A 22,524-nucleotide genomic window follows, 5' to 3' on the forward strand; every position below is an offset into this window, starting at 1 on the left:
ACAGGAAACGCGGAGGCCATTTAACACGGTTTTTTCTCCGTTGCCTCCACTGTAATAAATTAACTTCCTCAAATTGTCCCGTAATCGCTGATCCTCGATCAGTGACGCATATCAGCAGGTTATTATCCAGCAACGTGTGTACAAGGGGGCATTTTATAGAGGACATAAAACATTAAGAGCTCTCCCCCCTTTACCTCCCCCTCTCTCTCACCCATCCTGTTTGATTTACAGGTCACAGGCTTTTTATTCTGTTCACATAAAGATAAACAAGAGAGCCACTTACTTGGACGCGGGCCTCGGTCAGATCCAGACGCATCGCGAGCTCCTCTCTGAAAAGAATATTTAAAAATAAATAAATAAAAAGAGAAAGAAAGGAAAGGGATTCAAGGTTAGAGGCCAGCGTTTTGGAAGAAAGGTAGAATTGCTGTTTTGTCCTCCTCTCCTGCTTGTTCACTGTCAACAATAGAGCGAAAATAGGCTTTTTATTTATTTCTATATTTTCTCCTCCCATGGCTCGGACCCAGAGACGCCGTAGCCATATTCTATTTTCCCTGTCACGGATGGGCAGAAATGGGCCTAGTGATTGTTAGATTCTCACGCACGCACACACACACACACACACACACACGCATGCACGCGCGGGCCTGTCACTGTAACAACATAATGGCTGAAATAATGACGTTTAAACTAGCCTGCCACAAAAGCAATCGACGCCGCCTTCAGCTGCAGAGATGTTTATTAGAAGCTGCACGTCCTTTAAAGCAAATCGATTGGAAAATATGAATAATACCAAATGGAGAGGGAAGAAAAGAAAGAAGAAAAAATAATAATAAAATCGAAAATGTATACGACAAGAGAATCAAACGCGGATGTATATACATGTATCAAAAATGTATTTAATTCAGCAGAAAATAGATCTTCCATTCATTTATGATTTTGTGTATTTTACATTGTGGTTAAAATATAAATATATATTTTTAAAACATTTATTTCATGAGGAAATTCATATTATATAAGTTCTGTTTGTTCAAAGAAAAGTCCACTTGCCCTTGATCTTGACGTGAGGCCCTTTTTGTTTATTATTATTATTTTATTATTTTGTAGATTGAGTAACCAGCGGGTAATCTGATTAATTAATCCTCATCTGTATGAAACAGCAGCCCGGTTACACGTGCAGGCCCGAGGGCTTCGTTTACACGAAATAGACAGAAAAATAGAAATATTAAAATAAAAAGAATCATGTGATGATATATTTGATTTAAAACGCCATTTAAATGTATTTAATTATCACATTCATCCGTGGATTATTTAATTTAAAAAGAGAACATGTGAATGTTGTGTCTTTATGCGTTTCTCTGATTTGATTTACAGCCATGTAACATAATAAAAATAATATAATGTTAAGACTATTATTTTATTTTATATGCATGCAAATTTAAATTATTAAGCCTATTTTTTTACATTTTAAAATTGAAATAGGCCTATATATCTTTATTATAATCAACATATTATTAAAATAATGATAATAATAATTTTAGGGAAGACTTAACAGCATTTATATATTATTTCTTTCTTACCTGGTGAAGACGTCCGGGTAGTGGGTCTTCTGGAAAGCCCTCTCCAGCTCCTCCAGCTGGTAACTGGTGAACGTAGTCCTGTATCTTCTCTGCTTGCGCTTCAGCATCCCTTCCTCCGAGTCGCTGCCCGCCGACAGACACACGCTGTCCTCCCCGTCCCTCACGTCCCCATCCCCGGCGTTCAAGCCCTCCCTCTCCTCGTCCTTCGGGGAGAGCGCGGCCGCGTCCCCGCAGCCCTCCCCCTCCTTCCCGGCGTCCTCCTCGAACTTCAGCGGGCCGAGCTCCACCAGCCCGTGCAGGCTGCCGTCCTCCGAGCCCTCCCCGGGGCTCTGGTCGCCCTCTCCTCCCCGGCTCAGCGACGCGTTCTCCCGGTACGACTTGCTGCGGCTGATGCTCACCTGCGGCGCCTGGCTGATCTTGAGGCCGTCGCCGCCTTGCTCCAGGAGGAGCCGCTCCCGGTCCAGGGTCTCCGCGTGGTCGTGGAGGTACTTGCCCCCGGCTCCGTACAGCCGGCGGAGCTTGGGGGGCAGGTGCATGTCTGCGCCCAGAGGAAGGGGCTCTTTGGTCGCTCCTGATGGATAAATCATAGAAAACATTGTAATCCTCTGAATTAAGTTTTACAGGCCTGGACATATTTATTTAATTATAACAACTCCAGACTTTATGTATATTACGCATTCAATGCACCAGAAATAACCACTATAGTATTATTATTGTTGTGATTTCAGCTCAAAGGGGACTTACTGTCGGGGGTCTGGTCCGGCTCCCCTCGGCCCGGCAGAGCCGTCAAACTTTGCGCGCCCACCAGCCGGACCCTGCAGGGACTCCGGCGGCCCAGAATGCTGTCTATGCAGTAGGAGGAGAGCAGCGTCGGGGACTTGCTGCTCTTCCTGTCGCCCCGGTCCCGGTCCCCCCGGTCCCGGTCCTGGACGTCTTCCTCGAACTGACCGCTCATGTCGACGCTTCGGTTCATCTATACGGAGGGGTAACGCCTGTCAGTCTCCCTCACTCTCTCTCTCTCACCCTCTCTCTCTCTCTCTCTCTCCGGGTCTCTCTTCTCCTCCTCAGACCGGCGTGTCGTTTGAACCGGCACCTCCTCCCTCTCTCCTGTCTGTCTCTCCTGTCTGTCTCTCCGGTGTCACCCTTCTCTGTCACACACTCTCACCTAAATGACAGACGGCGGCTTTGGCTGCTGCCTCGCGCTCAACTCCGCGCGCTCGCTCACTCGGCACACGCGTGTCACGGCTGCTACCGCGCGCTGGGTTGGCTCGTGCACGTGTATGGAGGGAGGGAGAGAGAAAGAGAGAGAGAGAGAGATGTGCTTTATATATTTTTTACGATTAAAGTTAATTTGAGGGGGGGTGGCAAAAGCAGACACGGACTACTTTTTCCTCCGCGGAACGAACTCGAGGTAGTTCGAAGGTTTCTCTTCCGTTAAGGCGGATTTAAATGAGGAGTTGGTGATGATGAAGGTGTGTTTTGGCAGACAGGTGTGTGTTAATGACGTCCAGTGCATCACCAACACGGTGGCTGCGTGCTGGAGAGGAAGCCGAGGCCCAATAATACAATAATACACACATCACAGCTGACTTTGGTGCATTTGAACGGGCCGGATACCATTTAGCTGCTTCGGTTACAGCCTCCTGCTATTGTGCACGCTGGCTCATAAACACGTCCGCTGTGTGCAGACATATTATTATTACACCACTTACAGTAAAGTGTTACTACTAATGCTAGAATTGTTAAAACATATTTTATTTATTTCCCCTATTAGTTATATCCCATATTGCTCATTTTATTTTATTTTTATTAATAAAAATACATTTTAATAGAAGTGCATTATATTTATAGTCTAATGCATCTTCATGATGTTGTCAGGTTATGTTTAAATCCCTATATTACTAATAAATATTGGTATATTTGAGTGCTCAGGGGTCACTTTAAAATGAATAAAATGAGAAATAATAAAATCACTGCACGCAGATTAATTTTAGATATTTGAAAGATGTTAATAAAACCAATGACGAAAATATTGAATCGAATGAGAATAAATGTTTTATAATAAACTACATTTGTGTTTCTTTAAGGGTGAATCCTCAAAATGTTAAAAAAAATCTGTGGCGGAGTTTGTGTTCAGCTTGTGACGTCAGAGACGCATAGATATATCTTTTTAGGTTTCAGGTTGTGAGTTTTGAAAAATATTGTGGAGAAAAAAACAAGCATAAGTCTAATAGAAATCCATCTGTCTCGCACCTCCCTCTCTCTCCAATTGCTCTCCTCTCTGCTGGAGTTGACTGGATTGACTTTAAAAAAAATACATAAAAAAAGTGAGGGTGATGAGACGCGGGGAGGGGGGGGGGGGGGGGGGGGGGGGATAGAGAATGTAATTTTAAATGAAAGTCTATTTAACCCGCTGTGAATGGCATGACCCTTATCCTCGCCTCAGAGCCCATCACTGTTAAAAGGATCATTTTCAGAATTCAATCCAAAAACTTCAGCAAGCTGCAATTTACTCTCTCACTCTTCCTCCTCTCCCTCCTCTTCCTCCCTCTATCTGCCCCAGAGCAGCGCAATAAACGAGCAATAACATTAAAAAATGCTCAAAATTAAGTTACTCTATAAATATACATACTAATAACTTAATTTTGAGCAATTTTAATGTTATTTCTCGTTAAAAAAATAAAATAAATATATATATCCATATTTATTTTATTGTTTTAAAAAAGAAAGAAATATATATCCATATTTATTTTATTTTTATTGTTTTAAAAAAGAAAAAAATATATATATCCGTATTTATTTTATTTTGTAATCTATATTAAGCCATATAACTTCATGACCCTTTTGTGATTGAAAGTGGAATAAAACGGCTCCATTGATCTTAGATGTAAGAGCAGTTAAAACAAAGTTTTCTACTTTAATTATTTTTTATTTAACAACCTCGCAGAAAATAAATAAATAAATAAATAAGCCAACACCGGACGTAAAAAAGCATTTAAATCACATTATTAGCCTGTTGGTGTCACATTTCAATCCGTCCGCAACTTTTTTTCCCACAAACTTTCTCAGCTTGTTTATTTGCACGCAAATCAATATAATGACTTGTAATAATAACAATATAAAAAAAACTAAATGTTGTGCTTTATTTTTTCTCGCCTCTCCTCTCGCGGTCACAAACAGCCGCGCGTAATACAGACGGGTATTTAGAGTCGCTCTGTAATTTGGGGGCCACAATTTGATTCATTTATCCGCACACTGTTATTAACCCTGTGGAAGAAGAGATGTCAGGCGCCATTTCAGCCAGCAGGACATCCGCGCTTTGTTTAAATGCACTAATTACGCGCATACATTAGAGAGGAGGAGGGGGAGGAAGGGGGTGATAGTCGGAGTCGGAGCGCATTTTTCTCAATTTTCCGTCTGTTTGACGTTCAGCAGGTGAAGAGACGGTGGAGAGGAGCAGCCACCACCTCCTCCTGTATTTGCATAACATGCTAACTTGATAATATCCAGGGGAAAGCTCACATCCAAGCAGGCCTTCAGCTCCGCGCCTTTCCATTCCCAGGAGGAGTAAACATCTGGAACACCTAACTCTCCTTCATCCTGCAGGTCTCTACTGGAGGTCACATGCTTTCCATGCTGGGGTCATTCAACTGGCGCCATCTGCTGGACGGAACAGCGAACTTCCTCTAACAGGTAGGATTATAGTTCTAATGTAAAGGTGATCCTCTGGTGCGTAAATACGCATTTATAAGAGACATCTTTTCCATGTGTTTTATCTTTGGCCCCCTACACGCGCATATGTCACGCACCAACTGGCTCGTGGCCTTGGCGACGAGCTCATCCTCCAGCCATCCGCGCGCTCTGACATAATTGGACACTCTTGCTGGAGAGGCCACGGGAGAGAGAGAGAGGGGAAGAGAGAGAGCGTTGGGAGGGGCGGGAGGCTTTTAAGGCGCGCGTAAGCAAAGTTAATTAGCGGTTATTAACAGCCCGCGTAATGAGAGCGAGAGGGAGTCAATTTAATGACTTTGTTAGCGCGAGTTGTGAGCGACAGGCGATGATGGAAACAACAAAAGGAGAGCGCGCAACGCAGCCGTCGCGCGTAATTTCCAGCGGTAATTCGGTTTGATCAGAAACAAAGGGCTTCTAATTTCGTTCAACTGACTCGATAATTTGTCCTTATGTAAGGGGAAAAATATAATTAATGACTTTAATGCTTCAACAGAAGTAGCGGTTTTCTTCTGGGGAGGATTTGGGTGGAGGAGGAGGGAGGGAGGGGGGCTTCGTTTCTTTGCTCGAGGTCGCGAGGAAAATCAATTCCCAAGACCTATAATTATTTACATCAGGCGTTTAAAACGAGGCCGTGCGTCTGCAGCCGAGTCTATTAGGAGAGAGGGAGGCGTCTTCTCATAATGGAGACTCTGAGAACACAGAGAGCCACATTAAACCCCCAGAGAGACTCTGGAAGACCACCAGCTGCAGGTTTGGAGGTTTGGGGGTGACAGGTGATACCCATATCCCTCACCTGTCCTGCGCGTCTTTTACGCGTGAGTTCATCGTCGTTCCACAGAGATGGAAGGCCTGTGCGGGGTTCGAGGGAGGGGGGGGGGGGGGGGAGGTTGTAAGGTGTGATACATCATCGATTGCGCGCCTGCATGGGGGGGTTGGATAGGTCAACCGGCAACCCGGAGAAGCAGCAATCTCGCAAAGCTCCCCCATTGTCTCGCGCTGATTACTGCTTTGATCGCAGGGATTCAAGAGTCCCGAGACTCTCGGTGGGAAAAAAAAAAAGAAATCACGCCGCGGAGTCCGCGAGCTCGTGAGACTGAAGAGGTCATCATCATCATCATCATAACCGTCGCTCGTTGACCACACCGTCCCGGGGTGTGTGTTCTCACAGTCGCGTTGCCCTTTTATTGATTGCGTTGCCTTCGTTTTTAATTCGATTGCGCGCGAGGAGCGTCAAGAAAAAAACTCCCGCAAGAATCATCCTAGTAATGAGATAATCAAAGTAATATATGCAAATCAGTTATGTTGCAAAGCTTATCAGAACCCGCGTGCCCCCCTCTACCCCCCCCCCCTCCCCCCCTTGAGTCTGAAGAAGTCCATTTATTCAGTTAGTGCCAATACCTTTCGATGCAAATGACAGTTGATTAGACTAAATTAAGAAGCTCGTTCCTCTCTGACCTTGTCTGAGTTTTATGGTAATTCTTGCTTTAATGTGATAATAAAAAAAATAAAAAAGGTGATTTTTTTTTTTTACACCCTGGCCTTTTTATAAATCTGAACAATATTTTTCCACGAGAGAGAAACAATGGTCCTCCTCCTATAACTCTCTCTCTCTCTCTCTCTCTCTCTCTCTCTCTCTCTCTCTCTCTCTCTCTGTCTCTCTCTCTCTCTCCACCTGTCTGTCTCTCACAAATCCCAGTATACCTTGACCTCGGTGCAGCTCCCACAGGGCTGGAAAGTGTGCCGTTATAACTTCCTTGCTGTGGGGGGAGTGTTGCCTCCGAGATGGACTGGATGCTCCTGTGTGTGTGTGTGTGTGTGTGTGTGTGTGTGTGTGTGTGTGTGTGTGTGTGTGTGTGTGTGTGTGTGTGTGTGTGTGTGTGTGTGTGTGTGTGTGTGTGTGTGTGTGTGTGTGTGTGTGTGTGTGTGTGTGTGTGTGTGTGTACCTATAACATATTGTCTTAGAGTGCAGCTGACACTTCCTCTCCGTGGGGTGTGTGGGGCCCGTAGATGGGAAAGGAATAAATCCAATATAGATTGCAGGGCTGCTCTGCCTCCCGCTGGGGACCCTCAGACTTGCAGGCCAGGAATCAAAGTGCTTTTCTCCCCCCCTAAATTGGCCTGAGAGGCCTCCGGGAGCAGCCCCCCCCCCAAACACTGGGACTGCCTACAACCTAATGACGGTACAAGACAGACACACACATATATATATATATATATATATATAGAGTGAAACTCAAGCGTTCCCAGACTGATACGACATCGAAACACTCGTCCGAAGATCATTCACCTCGAGTTTCTCCTCTTCACGTCTCACACCAGACATCACCGCCACCCAGCTAAACTGATCCTCGACCATACCACACACTCCAGAGGAGGGGGGGGGGGGGGGGGGATACACACTCTCCTGCCATTTGGTTTCACACCCTGCGATGCCGTCTCTCATTGTTTCTTTTTTTCTTTGCTTCTGTCCGGGGAGCTAATCCTGTTTGTGCTGAGGTGTGTGTGGCGTGTTGTTGTTGTTGCCGGCGGCGGCGGTGACAAAATATGGTACAGCCGGAGGTCCCACATGGCAGCATGCCGGTCACACAGGTGATTCCAGATGTTTAGGACCATGCAATGGTGTAGATACAATATTCACCGCAGTAACCACAGTTTAATGACTGCTGCTGCTCCGTGTGCATGAATACAGTCGCTTTATGTCGTTATTTATAATTAAGGTTTTCACCTGACTTGAATCTGATTATTTCACCTCAATAACACCTAAAAAGCGGACTCTGCTATTGGCTGATCTTAAAGGTGTAATTTGTCATATCTGGTCATGAGCAGGTGTAACAGATAGGGGGCAGTGTTTCCCCTCTACGACTCCATGGAAACACAGTGATCAGGTTTAAACAGATCTTTCAGCTCCTCTCTGTCTTTGCTGCTGATTCAAAAAGCTGTTTCTATAAATATGATGACGCTTTAATTCAGTTTGACTGGTTTTGGTCTTTAGTGGGATCGTGTAGAGATCTGATCATGTCGCCGTTCCACAGCTGTCATTTCTTTAACCTCGCTTCCTTCCTCATCTCCTTCCTTGTCTCTTCTCTCCTAGTCTCCTTCCTCATCCTCTCCTTCTCCCCCGTTCCTCGTCTCCTTCCTCATCTCGTCTCTCCTCCTTTCCTTCCTTGTCTCCTTCGTAGTCTCTTTTCTCCTCAACTCTTCTTTACTCATCTCCTTCCTCATCTCCTTCCTGGTCTCCTTCCTCATCTCCTTACTATAGTCTCTTTTCTCCTCGTCTCGTCTCTTCTCTTCTCTCCTTCCTCAGTTTCTTCCTTGTCTCCTTCCTCCTTTCCTTCCTCGTCTCCTTCATAGTCTCTTTTCTCCTCAACTCTTCTTTACTCGTCTCCTTCCTCGTCTCCTTCCTCATCTCCTTCCTCCTCTCTTCTCTGCCGTCTCCTACTTTGTGTATTTTCTCCCGTTTATCTCTCTCTCTTTCACCTCGTCACCTTCGATTCTCCGACTCGTGTCTCTGTCGCGGTGAATTACAACATCAGCCCGAGGATTTGCGGCCTTGTTTCGCTTTAAAAACTAATTTTTGTGTATTTCTGTGTATTTCTGTGTATTTCCATGTATTTCCTGTGTATTTCCGTGTATTTCCGTGTATTTCCGTGTATTTCCGTGTATTTCCATGTATTTCCTGTGTATTTCCTGTGTATTTCCGTGTATTTCCGTGTATTTCCATGTATTTCCGTGTATTTCCTGTGTATTTCCGTGTATTTCCGTGTATTTCCATGTATTTCCGTGTATTTCCGTGTATTTCCGTGTGATTCCGTGTGATTCGGAGGTTAATTTGTTTAAACACCTTGAATGCAAACACACAAAACGTAAACAATCCCTCTGACACCAATAACGGGTAAATCCTCTGATTAACTAAGAATGGTCCTCGGTGTGCTGAAGTAATTGTTTGTGTGTCTTTTTTTATTTTATTTTTTATTGCATGCTCCCCCCCCTCCCCCCCCTCTCTCTCTCTCTTTAAAGCACATCTTTATAACCAAGCAATTCCAAAGCAATTTTCTCTGTGGGAGGAGAGTGTAATTTTCTATTCTGTGACACTGTGATGTGTAAGAAACTGGGAGCCGGCGCTAAAAGGCGTCTCTGGCGTGTGTCGGTGTGGGTGTGAGCCACTTTAATGGCCGACGCAGGGGCGGCGGCGGCGGCGCCGGCGAGCGGGTGTCAGGGGAGGCCATCATTTAATGACTCCCAAATAGTGCCCTCCTCGTTAGAGCTATCGTCCTGGAAACGCGAGGCTGTGAACCAGGAGAGCGCCGCACGCCGCAACAGTCTTTTATCTTCATATTAAACCATTTGCATAACATTACGGCGACAGATCGGATTCAGGAGATACTCAACCCACTCGGGGGAGACGGAGGGTATACCGCATGTCCTTGCAAATCTAATCAGCGTTAAATGGAGCTGTCAGATGTGTGTGTGTGTGTGTGCGTGTGTGTGTGTGTGTGTGTGTGCTGGATTGCTCATGTCAGGAGTCATTTAACATTAAGCTCCAATAGTGTGCAACAGCGCTGTAATTACAAAAATAGGAGAATCCGAGCTATTCCTCGTTAGACGTGACATCTAAATCCGGCAGTTAGCGGCCGGCGATACGGCGTTATCACGCACGTCCTTCACAAAGTTAAAGAAATGACCAGATTGAGCAATTTCATTCGCGTTTCCGTGGCGGCAGCAACTCTACAGAACACAAAGACGTGGCCGGTTAGAAGGAATCACATTCTGTTTGTGTGTAGAGTCCCATCCATACGTGAGATGAAGCTTTGCTTTAAAGGACACATGGAAGCTGCTCAGAGGAGAATAAAGAGTCTCATCACTGCAGAGAAACAGGAAGTGTGTAAGCTCACGCTAATGAGTTGCTACCGCTTGATTAATTTAATCAAAGTGCACGGAACGATGCACCGCTCCCATCAGAGACTGTTTTAACCGATAAAGGTTTGACCAACTATTTGAGATATTGTTAAAGAAGGTCCCATGGTGAATACGAAGGCCTGAGTTCTGACATCATCAAATGTCAAAGCATCGTATCGGTCGTGTAGATATAGAGTTTATGATTCTGAGTTTGGTGACCCAGAATAACACACAGCAGCATCCTTTTAAAGGATCAATCCACTCAAATAGCACCGTAAGAAGAGCAGGCAGGAGGGCCGAGGGTTTCTGCATTTGAGACTACAAATACCGACGGCGGTGCCGGTCCACGTCCAGGTCTTTATCGTCCAATCGGGACGCTGAGCGAAGCTTTCCTTTCATGGTTTAAGCAACATCAGGATTCCTGCAGTCTGGAACGCAGTTAATACGACCGAAGCAATCTGCATAGACAGATGTCACTGTGTGTGTGTGTGTGTGTGTGTGTGTGTGTGTGTGTGTGTGTGTGTGTGTGTGTGTGTGTGTGTGTGTGTGTGTGTGTGTGTGTGTGTGTGTGTGTGTGTGTGTGTGTGATGAAATAGCCTGTACATTGTAAGTAAGTAGGTATATAAGAAGGTAAAAGTTGCATGCATTTGAAGGCTAAAGATGTCATCACATCACAAATAGGCTTGTGTGTGTGTTTTAGTGTGTGTGTGTGTGTGTGTGTGTGTGTGTGTGTGTGTGTGTGTGTGTGTGTGTGTGTGTGTGTGTGTGTGTGTGTGTGTGTGTGTGAGTGAGATTGCTTGTTTATGCATATGGGGGATAGACTGTTCCAGGTGAGTGTACCGTTTACTGTCACACCATTGAGTCCAGCAGGCATCTAATAACAAAGCGTTTACGGCCCACTTACGCATGCATAGATGGAGCCGTGAGCCGCCGCCGCGTCCTCGCACCCGTCTCCGGCTCGCCCTGCCTCGCTTCAAACCACGCGGGAGCGCCGCCCGGATTGGAAACCCAAATACTCTAGAATTCTATCATCAGACTCGGGAGGGGATGAAATTAAAATTGCTCATTTTCTTTTTCTCCGCACAAGGAGCAGATCAATTTCCGGAGACCGGCGGGGACGTTGTGTTTTCCCGCCATTTGGCTTTCTCGTCTTCGGCGCGGCGTTTCCCCCGACCGGGTGCCCAGCGGGGGTCCGCCGGAGGAGGGGGGGCTGCACGCCTCGCCGGAGAACGGTTACTTCTGCTGTGGCGAATTTATTTGCACCTCGCTATGAGAATTGCCATCATTTACCCCGACGCCCCCCTCCAAAAAAAAAAAGAAATAGACAAGAGGGGAAGCGAGGCGAGACGGAGAGAGAGGCGAAATTGATTCTTTTTGATGGCTTCACGCCGCACGGGGGACATTAGGGTTCCCCTCGTTTCACCGGCTATTTCAAGAAATGAAGCGAATACCAGTAATGTGTGTATCGGCCTTCGTGACGCCGCTTCCTGTTCTCTGGAACCAATTTCCTGTTTCGGCGGTTTGAGTAGAAGCCGGTGAATCACGCAGCTGTACGGGAATAAAAAACTCTTTAAACAAAACGTGACAGAAAGAAGGCGATGGAACGTTAAATCAGGAGAGGTCGGATGCTAACACATTTAGCATTTTTTATTCTCTATTGGCGGAAATGGAATATGATCTTAATTTTTTTGCTGTCATCTACGGTAGCCCAGAAGGGACAAACCAAACGCAAATCCTGCACACTGCACCTTTAAAAAGCCTCTAACTTTAAAGTCTGGTATGAATCAATCATGTTTTCTTTTTTCTACGTATTAAATAAATGAAACAGGTGACATAAACATTAAAGTACGTAAAAGCAAGATAATTCCGAGTTAATGGGGGCCCTTAGTCATACAAAATGGGTTATGCCGTCTGAAAGGGGCCCCTCTGATAAATATAATAATAATAATATGTTGATTTGTGATATAATTAATAATTAATACAATTTATAACGTGACATTTGTGTCAATAATCCTCATGTACAGGTGGTGGGAGGAGGGCCCCAAATCAAGTTCTGTTTAGGGCCCCTCAAAAGGCTTGCGCCGGCCCTGGCTATGGCTAAACCAGGACTGGTGTTTTGCAGGACGTGAGGTTGTGCACGACGCCACTGTTTACACAAGCGCTGCCATGTGAGGTCACGATGAGGTCACAGGCTTTTTAATTTGTATCTAAATGATAATCTCGTTTATTCTCACTTAAAAATGGATTCTGCTCAGAATAATAATCTGAGTCTCCTTCCTTCATGACGTGGATTACATAAATGCTGCTTGTTACCTGCATGACGCGTTTCAACGTCCACGTGCTTGTTGTTGGTCTTGGCGCACATCGTCCTTGTTTGCACATGTTGCGCGTCCTCTTCGGGACCCGCGGTTGCGTCACGGCGCCTGTCAAGGCCTAATTAAACCCAGATTGAGAAAGAACACAAATCCAGCCCCCTTTTCTTTTTCCTTTTTTTCTCCTCTCGCCACTCGGTTCAAATACCGGCGTGCACGCGCCCTGCAGCGGAGGTTAATTAGTGACCGCGGAGACACTTTAACAGGACGATGGCCGGACTCGAGGTGAGGTTTCCTCTCTTTATTCTACTTATATTCTTTTAGTGCATCACCGTTCATGTGTAAGTTTACAGCACGAGCCGGATCGGCTGGCTGAACAGCCAATCAGAAGGCTGCATTCAGTAGCTGCCCAGATGTGGTCCGAGGCTCCTCCATAACAAAAACCAAACGGAACTATTTCAGTGGGAAAGTCTCATTTTAATAGTCAGTTTCACTGCGCATTGTAATGAGAATATGCGCACATTTCCCCGCATAGTTGCGCGTAATATCTGTGTTTGCGCACTTTTACCCAAAAACCCTTTACGAATGAACCAAACTAAACGTCTAAGTTATGATATTTTAACTTAAAAATGTTGTTAAAGACCGCGTTGTTCCTTTTAGTAGAGTAAATGTATTTTCTTTCGCGAGGAACAAACGGGAGACTAAAAAAAACGCTTTTACGCACGAGCCAAAAGGCACGTGAACGCGCACATATGGAACCCATCCCTGTGCCGTTTTTTTTTTTTGCAGACCAGCAGTGACTCAGCAGGATTCTTTCTACACTGTGGCAGATTTTTAGGTGCAGAATGATATCAGAGTAATAATCATAATTGAAATATTGATCAGAAAGGAGGCACTGTGTTGGGTGTTAGTGTAATTACTCCGTAACTCAATAACAAAAAACATAATAGATGACTTTGGGGGGGATTTGACAGAACTGTGGTTTGTTGTATCAGAGATCTTAATATGAATCAATATGACAACAATTAAGAGAAAGACGAGCCTTAATGACGAGCCTTCATATTTAATTATGAGCAGCGTGAACACGTTTATCCTGCATTACAATGAAGCCGCATGGTGTTAACATGGCATTTCTTCTGCTTTTTATTTCTCACTCAACTTAACTTGACTGTCTGTCAGTACATGAGCGGCTTCGGGAACGAGTTCTCGTCTGAAGACCGCCGCTGTCCCGGATCCCTACCTGAGGGACAGGTAACACCTGGTTATTACTCATCTTAAGTGACTTGCATGAATCCTGGTGTGACAAGGAAACAGGACAGTCTGAGTGTCCATCATCAGCAGACAGACCTGTTTAGACCGGTCACATGACCCGCCTGTCTTCCCTCCCTGCAGAACAACCCTCAGGTGTGTCCCTACGGCCTCTACGCCGAGCAGCTGTCCGGCTCCGCCTTCACCTGCCCGCGGCCCGCCAACAAGAGGAGGTACCTGCATCCTCTTCCTGAGATCTAAAAGACTCCAGGAACGACTTCACATCCGGTTCTTTTCTCTCTTCCAGCTGGTTGTACCGCATCCTGCCGTCCGCCAAACACCGGCCCTTTGCCGCGGTGGCTCGCGGGAATCTCACGGACGACTGGGACGCAGTGGAGCCGGACCCCAACCAGGTACAGGGGGCCGGCAGGAAGCTTTTAAAGACCCTAAAACACTCACTTTACACCCTGTCAGTGAATATTCACAAACAAGACATTTTGGGGAAATGTACTTTCCTTGCAGGATGACCTCTAAAGGTCAAAACTGAACACGTTACATCCTGTTTAAGTAGAGGAGTGGCACGCTAGCTCTTTATGCTAAGCTAAATGGCTGTATGTTCACAGTAGAGTGCTGGAAAAGCATGGAAATGCACCTGGAAATGCTGGAAAAGTGCTTGAATTTGACTTTGATAAAAGGTTCAGGAACCCTGAATATTATTCATTCAATTAAATTGGAATTATAGTGTCATATCACAACAGATCTCAGGACACATTGAGCAGGATGAGAATACACTAATATAATTATATATATATAATATAATATAATGAATCCTTCTCATTCTGAGGTTTCTCTCACAGCTGCGATGGCTGCCGTTCACCATCCCCAAAGCTGCAGAGAAGAAAGTGGACTTCGTGGCTGTGAGTTTAAGATTATTCTTTAATGTTTTGATGAATTAAAGATCATCAGTTCACGGATCGGGGGTGTTCCTGTCCGTTACAGGGTCTGAATACAGTCTGCGGTGCCGGAGACGCCAGATCTGGCAACGGCATCGGCATCCACGTGTTCACCTGCAACACCTCCATGGTGGACCGGTACCCATCTCGGTTCCAATACAAACTCTTTGGTTCTGCTCTGAAGGTCATTTCCAAACTCGTGACTCTGTTGTTTTTGTTGCAGCTGCTTCCACAACTCGGACGGAGACTTTCTGATCGGTGAGGGGAACGAGGATGTTTTCCATCATCTATCAAAGAACAAATGATCTCTCAGCCGGCTTCTCCTTCACACCTTCTTCTCTCTGTTTGTGCCTCCAGTGCCCCAGCAGGGGGCGATCCTGATCACCACCGAGTTCGGGAAGATGATGGTGGAGCCCAACGAAATCTGTGTCATCCAGGTGAGCTCGGTTTTCACCTAAACATCTCCCATCCGGCCCCCCGGACCACTCACCAGATTTAGAAACACAGAGTTTGAAAAAAGAGTTTCAGTAGATCTGCTTCATGACGTCATTGGGTTTCCTTTCACCGCCACTTCTTCTCTGTTTGGTCCAGCAAGGGATGCGCTTCAGCGTGGACGTGTTCGGAGAAACCCGAGGCTACATCCTGGAGGTCTACGGAGTCCACTTTGAGCTCCCTGACCTGGGACCCATAGGTGTGTTCTGTTGTCTGATTTCCACATTCTCCCCAAATCTGTCAGATTTTTAGCCTAGACTCAATGGTGTGACAGAGGCCTTGGGGGTCCCTCCACTGGGTCTCTATAGGGGTCCCTCCCCCGGGTCTCCAGAGGCCTTGGGGGTCCCTCCACCGGGTCTCTATAGGGGTCCCTTCACCGGGTCTCCAGAGGCCTTGGGGGTCCCTCCACCGGGTCTCTATAGGGGTCCCTCCACCAGGTCTCTAGAGGCCTTGGGGGTCCCTCCACCGGGTCTCCAGAGGCCTTGGGGGTCCCTCCACCGGGTCTCTATAGGGGTCCCTCCACCAGGTCTCCAGAGGCCTTGGGGGTCCCTCCACTGGGTCTCTATAGGGATCCTTGACCAGTAAACGTTGAAGACCTCTGCTCTAGAGAATGAAAACCTGAAATGTCTAAACAACTGTACGGATTGCTGTGATATTATTGGTCCCCAGAGGATGAACCCTAATGACTTTAAGTGACCTTCCTGACCTCTAGCGCCACCGTGATGTTTGAATTTGTGACACTGAGCTAAACGTCATTCATGGTTCTTCAGGATGAATTTTAATAACTTAAGCGATCCATGTATCTAGCGCCACCATCAGGTCAACATTTACATTCATACAGAACTTCAGTTTGTGACCAAAACGGCTGCAAAAAAAACAAATTACATTCTGATCAGCTTCAGGTTGTTGTGTTTGGGGCTACTTCCTAAATGTTAGCATGCACTATGAATGTGAACATGATGAAGTTTTCTGTGTGTGTGTGTGTGTGTGTGTGTGTGTGTGTGTGTGTGTGTGTGTTTGTGTGTTTGTGTGTTTGTGTGTTTGTGTGTGTGACTATGCATGTGTGTGTTTTGCAGGAGCCAACGGTCTGGCCAACCCCAGAGACTTCCTGTGTCCGGTTGCCTGGTACGAGGATCGCAAAGTGGACTACACCGTCATCAGCAAGTACCAGGGGAAGCTCTTTGCCTGCAAACAGGTGTGTGTGTGTGTGTGTGTGTCTGTGTGTGTGTGTTGTCCTAATACCCCCATTTAGGTTTGCGTCCGCTCCGGTAAACGCCATCGAGCACGGCGGCGGCTAACGGGCCGATTCGTCCAAGTGAAGCATGTGATCCGTTCGCTGCTTCTGCCAATTGAATTTCCATCCTCGGTGATTTAATATCGAGTGTTCGGCGTGATGCTTCCAGCAGAGTTCCCTCCCCCCGACTCCCTTATGAGCCTTAATCACTCATAATTGGTTAAAGCATTCTGGAGTTACTGCGGTGAGGCTTTTGTTTGTGTGAAAGTTCTTCTTTTTTTGTCGTATTTCACTCATCAGGAAATGATCCCGCCCCCTTTTCTCCTGAAACGTCCCGTCGAGCGCTTAATTGGATCGACACATAATGTCTGACAGGAGGTGTGTTTTTTTACCGAGGAGGTGGGTGGAGAGGTTTGCCGGAGACTGGTATGGGGGGTTTGTAACCGTGGAAACCGTGTCACATCATTATTATTCATTCATTGTATGAATTACACGAGGGCGAGTCTCTTTTCCTTGAGGAGCAGCCGGGTGTCAGAGGTGGAGGCGACACTTCCTGGTGTCCACCCGTTACCCCGAGGTGAGGCGGGTGAGGCTTCGGGGTATAAATATGGCGAGGGGGGGGGAGGCCTCGTCTTGAAGGAAGATGCTGCTGCTCTCCTCTGGTCCTGCTGTTTTGTTCCCCTGCCGCGTGCCGAAATTGCTCAAATTAACTTATTATTTGCTTGACTGGGCCAATATTTTTGTGTAAGTGTGTGTGTGAGTGTGTGTGTGTGTGTGTGTGTGTGTGTAGCCGCTCGCTCGCCTCCATCTTCCCTTCGTTTTAATCAAATATAGCAAATGAACCTCCAACAGATTTCCCCCCCCGAGCTCCTTTTTTTTGCAGGTTGAAGGTTCTTTCTTGTGTTTTTTGTAAAGTTATGAATGAACTTTGTTTGTGTATGCGTGTGTGTTGTTATTGTGTGTTCCCGTGCAGGTGAGTGTGTGTGTGCGTGTGTGTGTGTGTGTGTGTGTGTGTGTGTGTGTGTGTGCGTGTGTGTGTGTGTGAGGAACGCGGAGGTCACTCGGGAGGCAGCTCCAGTTGTAATGAACTATATTGATTTTCCCCGAGCTGCCGGTGAATGTCTTCTTTTTTTCCCGCGGCGGTATTATCAGAACAGAGAAGCTATATGAAATTGCTGTGGTTTTAACAATCAAGATAAAGAAATATCTCTGCACCCACTGTTACTGCCCCCCCCCCATCATAACTGTGCTGCGTCAAAATGCTCAAAGTTTGGGAAAGTTTGATTGTGAAGCCAATTACCCCATAATACCTGGAGCCTCGTATCACAAAGAAGAGGGGGAATGAAAGAAGAACGAATGAAACAAGCACACACCCTTCTTTCACAATCAACCCTTTTCATTACCAACCAGGGTTTTTTTTCTCTCTTTATGTCAACAAGTACTCTCTCTGGGAATTTACGATTACAAAGACATTATTCATTATTCCGTTTTCCCTGTGAAAAGCTCAATTTGACGTCTTTTGTGTTTGCCGCTCGGGCGAACTCCCTCCTTTATTTCTGTGCTTTTCTGCTCGAAGGATTTCTCCCCGTTCAACGTGGTGGCGTGGCACGGCAACTACACGCCGTACAAGTACCACCTGCAGAAGTTCATGGTCATCAACGCCGTGGCCTTTGACCATGCGGTGAGTCACCTTTCTAAAGAGCAGGGGGTTTTCAAACACTTGAATTTTAGTGTGGTGTTTTCAAGGTTTGTAAAGTGCTTGAAATGTGTGTTCTATGTGATGACATCTATGATAGAACAGAGAAAAGAAGATCTCCATATTTGAGGGACTGAAAACAGCATTTTCTGACATTTCTTTATGAAAAATGACTTTTGATGATGAACAGATGATGAAAATAGTCGGTGATTATATTTCTGTGGATCTGTTAGTGGAATTAGTTTTCCTTTCATTTGTGGTCCTTCTGTAAAAAGCTGTCTCCAAACATCATGTTGGTTGTTTAGAGGACAATAACATCTCATTTAATGTGATGAACAAGTGACATAATAAGTAGACTGAATACTGACCATTGGATTGGTACAAATATGGAGTTTACCACAGCTGGAAGGGGCTGGAAAAGCATGGAAATGCACCTGGAAATGCTTGAATCTGACTTTGTTAAAGGTGGAGGAACCCTGTAGAAGGTAAGATACTTGAATGTGGATTAAACCGTCACTCACGAGTCGTGTGGATCTTCTTCACAGGATCCGTCCATCTTCACCGTGCTCACGGCCAAATCCACCAAACCGGGTGTGGCCATCGCCGACTTCGTTATCTTCCCCCCGCGGTGGGGCGTGGCGGACCACACCTTCCGCCCGCCGTACTATCACCGTGAGACCAGAACACACACACGAAAACACACACAGCCTCGACTCAACTGCAAGGTCGTTTTTTTTGGGACAGACACACACAAGACTTTAAAAAAAAGAAGCAATTTTGAGGATTACGATGCTGAAACTGAATCTGTATTTGAATGGAATCACCAGTTGCTGTCCAGTGAAGCTTATTTTAGTCGTGAAATGAAACAAGCCAGCCAGAAACTAACGTCAATTTACCCAGCCAGCGTCAAGACAGCAGGTGATAACCATCCACCTGCTGGATTTTCCTTTTTTTTTTTTCCATCTGAGGCTGTGCAACATGTTCTGTTCTCACCACGGATCTATAAAGCCCTCTAGTGGAGATCCGTGTTACAGCCTTTCATACTGTACAGGTGCAGTGTAGTGTTACAGCTCCTCCTGCTTGTCACTTCAGGTAACTGCATGAGTGAATTCATGGGTCTGATCAAAGGCCACTACGAAGCGAAGGAGGAGGGCTTCCAGCCGGGAGGAGCCAGCCTCCACAGCATGATGACCCCTCACGGCCCGGACACGGGTTGCTTTGAGAAGAACAGCACCGCGGAGCTCCAACCTGAGCGTGTGGCCGAAGGAACCATGGTAAGAACAACAAAACACATACAGTTTCAGGTTTGGTGTGAGAGCAGATCAGTGATGATGTTTTCTTTCTTCAGGCGTTCATGTTCGAGTCCTCCTTCAGCATGGCGGTGACCAAGTGGGGTCTACAAACGTGCCAGAGACTTGACAAGCGCTACTACGAGTGCTGGGAGTCTCTCTGCAGCCACTTTGACCCCGACTGGAAGCCCAGCAAACACTAGTGGAGCGGGAACGCCACTCAGAAGAAATCTGAACCAAATATAGTTAAAACAAAACATTTCACTTCATTAAAAACACCTTCATCCAATCTAATGTTTGTGCAACGTCCTTCCTTCCAACATCACATTTTAAATTTCCTGGAAAACGTGTTTCGTGCCTCGCTGTGTCTGCTAGAAATGCAGCTTCGACCACGTCATGTATTTTTTTCCCCGCCATTCAGACTTTTGCCTCAGCAATTAAAACCACGTGACTTGATAATTTTTTAAATATTGTTTAATTTGATTAATAATAATTACAGGCGATGGCATCACTAGAACATGAAGGGAGGTCTTTACACAACAGAGCTCACGAGGACAAGCAGAACTTGCGATCGAGGGTTCCAGCTTTAATCTGCTCCTCCTTCCTATCCTGCAAAAACAGAAGACAAACAGATGATGTTAATGCGGTTTCCATGACGACCAAGGCATAAACTCATCATCTGTGACTAAGTAATCTCGCGTCGTACCCTGTCTGTCTTGAAGACGTAGTAGAGAACGAAGAGAGGCACGACTCCAAACATGGCGCCCAGCAGAGACGTCTTGAACGTGGGCTTGAAGGTGGCGTAGGGGTTGGCGCGGGCAAACACCCAGCGCGTCAGGGCCGGGTCTTCCTGCAGAGACAACGCTGTTAGAAATGGAAACTGAATCTTTACAGTCCAGAAAAAGGTGAGAGTCAAATAAGAAAAACAAACAACAAAGAAGTATGATGTCATGATGATAAAACTAGGGATCTCTCTTTGTCTCAGAAAGCTTGACACTATGTAGGACCCTCAATCCAAAATCCTTTTATTTATATTAGGAAAACCTAGATTAAAAACATATTTATATGCAGGGTTCCTACAGCTTTTCCAAAGCCAAATTCAAGCACTTTTCAAGCATTTCAAGGTGCATTTCCATGCTTTTCCAGCACCTTCCCGCTGTGGTAAACTCCATATTTGTACCAATCCAATGGTCAGTATTCAGTCTACTTATTATGTCACTTGTTCATCACATTAAATGAGATGTTATTGTCCTCTAAACAACCAACATGATGACACACATTTCAAGCACTTTATTCTAAATCCAAGCACTTTTCAAACCTTGAAAACACCACACTAAGCTTCAAGTGTTTCCAAGGATTTGCTACGAACCCTGTATGAATGATAAATGATAAGCAACCTAAGAGGTACACCTGTACCTGAGCAGGGCTGTTCTCTATGTTTGGTCTACAGGTGGAGGCAATAAGGAATGATGGCTGCATCCCATTTAGCTGCTTCAGGTTCAGGGTCCTGGTTGGCTCACTGTCCCACCATTATGAGACACCCGGATTAAAACCGAGTCATTGCAGATGTTTGTGACGTCCTCTAGCAGGTAAGTGCTTTTCCATACCCAACATCTAAATGTCTGTTGTGGCGACGAAAAGAAAGTTACAAGCACATTCATTGGAGAGAGATTTAGCTACATGCTAGTTAGCTGTGTCGTGGTGTGCTTAATGATTTAAAAAGACACAAGAGAGTAAAACGGGTCCTTGTAAACTCTAACTATATATATTTATACACGTTAACGTCACTCTAGCTGGGGTTTGTGTGCTGCCGTTAGCATGTAGCGTTAGCCTGAGCCACTTCCAAGGGGTGACATTGCTAGCGCGCTAGCTAGCCATCTTAGCTCGGGTTACTTACGATGAGCGCGCTCCGGTGCGGGTTGTTGAGCTGCGTCTGGTACTGCCGCTTCAGACCGGCCCGCACCGCCGCCCGGTCCTCCTCGGCGCGGCGCTGCTCCGGCGACAGGTTGAAATACTCGTTCGGGTCCAGCGTTTTTGGCCGGCTAGCCAAGGGCGCCTCTCGGTAGTCCGCCATGATTGTTTGGTTGGCTGGTTGGTAGTTGGTGGTGACGTAAGGACGCGACGGAAGGAAACGGGAACTCGTGAAATCTCGCGTTCGAATGCAGGGGCCGTAACCATAGCGACGTAAAACTGTTTTCCTCCCGCTGCCAAGCTTGGAAGTGTTGAACGGAACAATGAGCGCGACTAACGCAAACCAAGAGGAGTACGAGAGTTTTCTGGCTGCTCCTCCTCCTCCTCCTCCTGCTACACCTCCTCCTGCTACACCTCCTCCTGCTACACCTCCTCCTGCTACACCTCCTCCTGTTCCTGAAGAAGTATCTCCAGAAGATGACCGGAGTTTGACAGAAGGGGAGGAACCGTTGGAGGCAACGGCGAAAGCTGTCAAGGACCGGGCGGAGGTCGCTGCTGCTCCTCGTACTCCTCCACCTCCTCCTCCTCCTTCAGCTGTTGCTCCTCTTCCCCCTGCTCCAGAAGTATCTCCAGAAGATGACCGTTTGACAGACGGGGAGAAAGCTGTCAAAGACCGGGCCGAGGTCGCTGCTGCTCGTCCTCCTTGTCCTCCTCCTGGTCCTGGTCCTGGTCCTGGTCTTCTTCGTCGTCCCAGGTCCTCCACACACCAGCCCGTGGCCGTGGAGGACTTTCTACGCAACTTCCTCGTCCACATGGGCATGCCGGAAACGCTCGACCGTTTCCAGGCTGAGTGGAGCGAGATGACGCAGAGGGGCCTGCTGGACCCGGACCTGGACCCGGAGCCGGTCGGCGTGGTTCCGCACGTGTACGTCGACAACCAACGTCTGGAGCGCGAGCTGAGAGACGCGCGGCGCGAGAGGGAGGATCTCGCGCGCGCGGCCCACGCCGCATCCAAGACTCTGCTGAGGGCCGAGAAGGAGCGAGACCAGCGGCGCGCGCAACACCGGCGCGTCGTCCAGGACAGAGACCGGCTCGCGCAGGACACGAGGAGGCTGAAAGTGCAGTGCGACGAGCGCGAGCTCGCGGTCACGCGGATGGATGAGAAGAACCGAGCCGTTTTAAGG

At 46.7% G+C, this 22,524-nt stretch overlaps 3 protein-coding genes across 3 annotated transcripts in view; 1 reads left to right on the forward strand and 2 right to left on the reverse strand.

The window, feature by feature from the left end:
- arxa (aristaless related homeobox a) overlaps positions 1 to 2,720 on the reverse strand; it is a gene marked incomplete at its 3' end in the record, with an annotated part of 4,268 nt that extends 1,548 nt beyond the window's left edge. The window contains exons 1-3 of the mRNA XM_084033647.1: positions 2,322 to 2,720; positions 1,578 to 2,148; positions 284 to 329 (exon numbers count right to left, since the gene is read on the reverse strand). Of these exons, the coding sequence (XP_083889773.1) occupies positions 284 to 329; positions 1,578 to 2,148; positions 2,322 to 2,550 (846 nt within the window). The 5' untranslated portion in view covers positions 2,551 to 2,720. The remainder of the gene's footprint in view (positions 1 to 283; positions 330 to 1,577; positions 2,149 to 2,321) is intronic.
- Positions 2,721 to 12,660: 9,940 nt separating this feature from the next.
- hgd (homogentisate 1,2-dioxygenase) lies at positions 12,661 to 19,713 on the forward strand. Its single transcript, XM_084033874.1, has 14 exons — positions 12,661 to 12,802; positions 13,697 to 13,768; positions 13,910 to 13,998; positions 14,073 to 14,178; positions 14,623 to 14,682; positions 14,765 to 14,856; positions 14,942 to 14,976; positions 15,076 to 15,155; positions 15,310 to 15,409; positions 16,287 to 16,405; positions 18,021 to 18,125; positions 18,686 to 18,812; positions 19,233 to 19,414; positions 19,489 to 19,713. Exons 1-14 carry the CDS (start codon positions 12,788 to 12,790, stop codon positions 19,630 to 19,632), a joined length of 1,326 nt encoding a protein of 441 aa, XP_083890000.1. The 5' UTR covers positions 12,661 to 12,787; the 3' UTR covers positions 19,633 to 19,713.
- A 172-nt stretch (positions 19,714 to 19,885) lies between these two features.
- On the reverse strand, positions 19,886 to 22,175 carry ndufb4 (NADH:ubiquinone oxidoreductase subunit B4). The gene is made up of 3 exons (XM_084033421.1): positions 21,327 to 22,175; positions 20,136 to 20,279; positions 19,886 to 20,038 (listed from the first exon to the last, which is right to left on the reverse strand). Exons 1-3 carry the CDS (start codon positions 22,158 to 22,160, stop codon positions 19,976 to 19,978), a joined length of 1,041 nt encoding a protein of 346 aa, XP_083889547.1. The 5' UTR covers positions 22,161 to 22,175; the 3' UTR covers positions 19,886 to 19,975.
- Between the last annotated feature and the right edge of the window lie 349 nt (positions 22,176 to 22,524).

This window comes from Eutrigla gurnardus (assembly GCF_963514095.1).
Source record: "Eutrigla gurnardus genome assembly, chromosome: 18".
Taxonomy (NCBI): domain Eukaryota; kingdom Metazoa; phylum Chordata; class Actinopteri; order Perciformes; family Triglidae; genus Eutrigla; species Eutrigla gurnardus.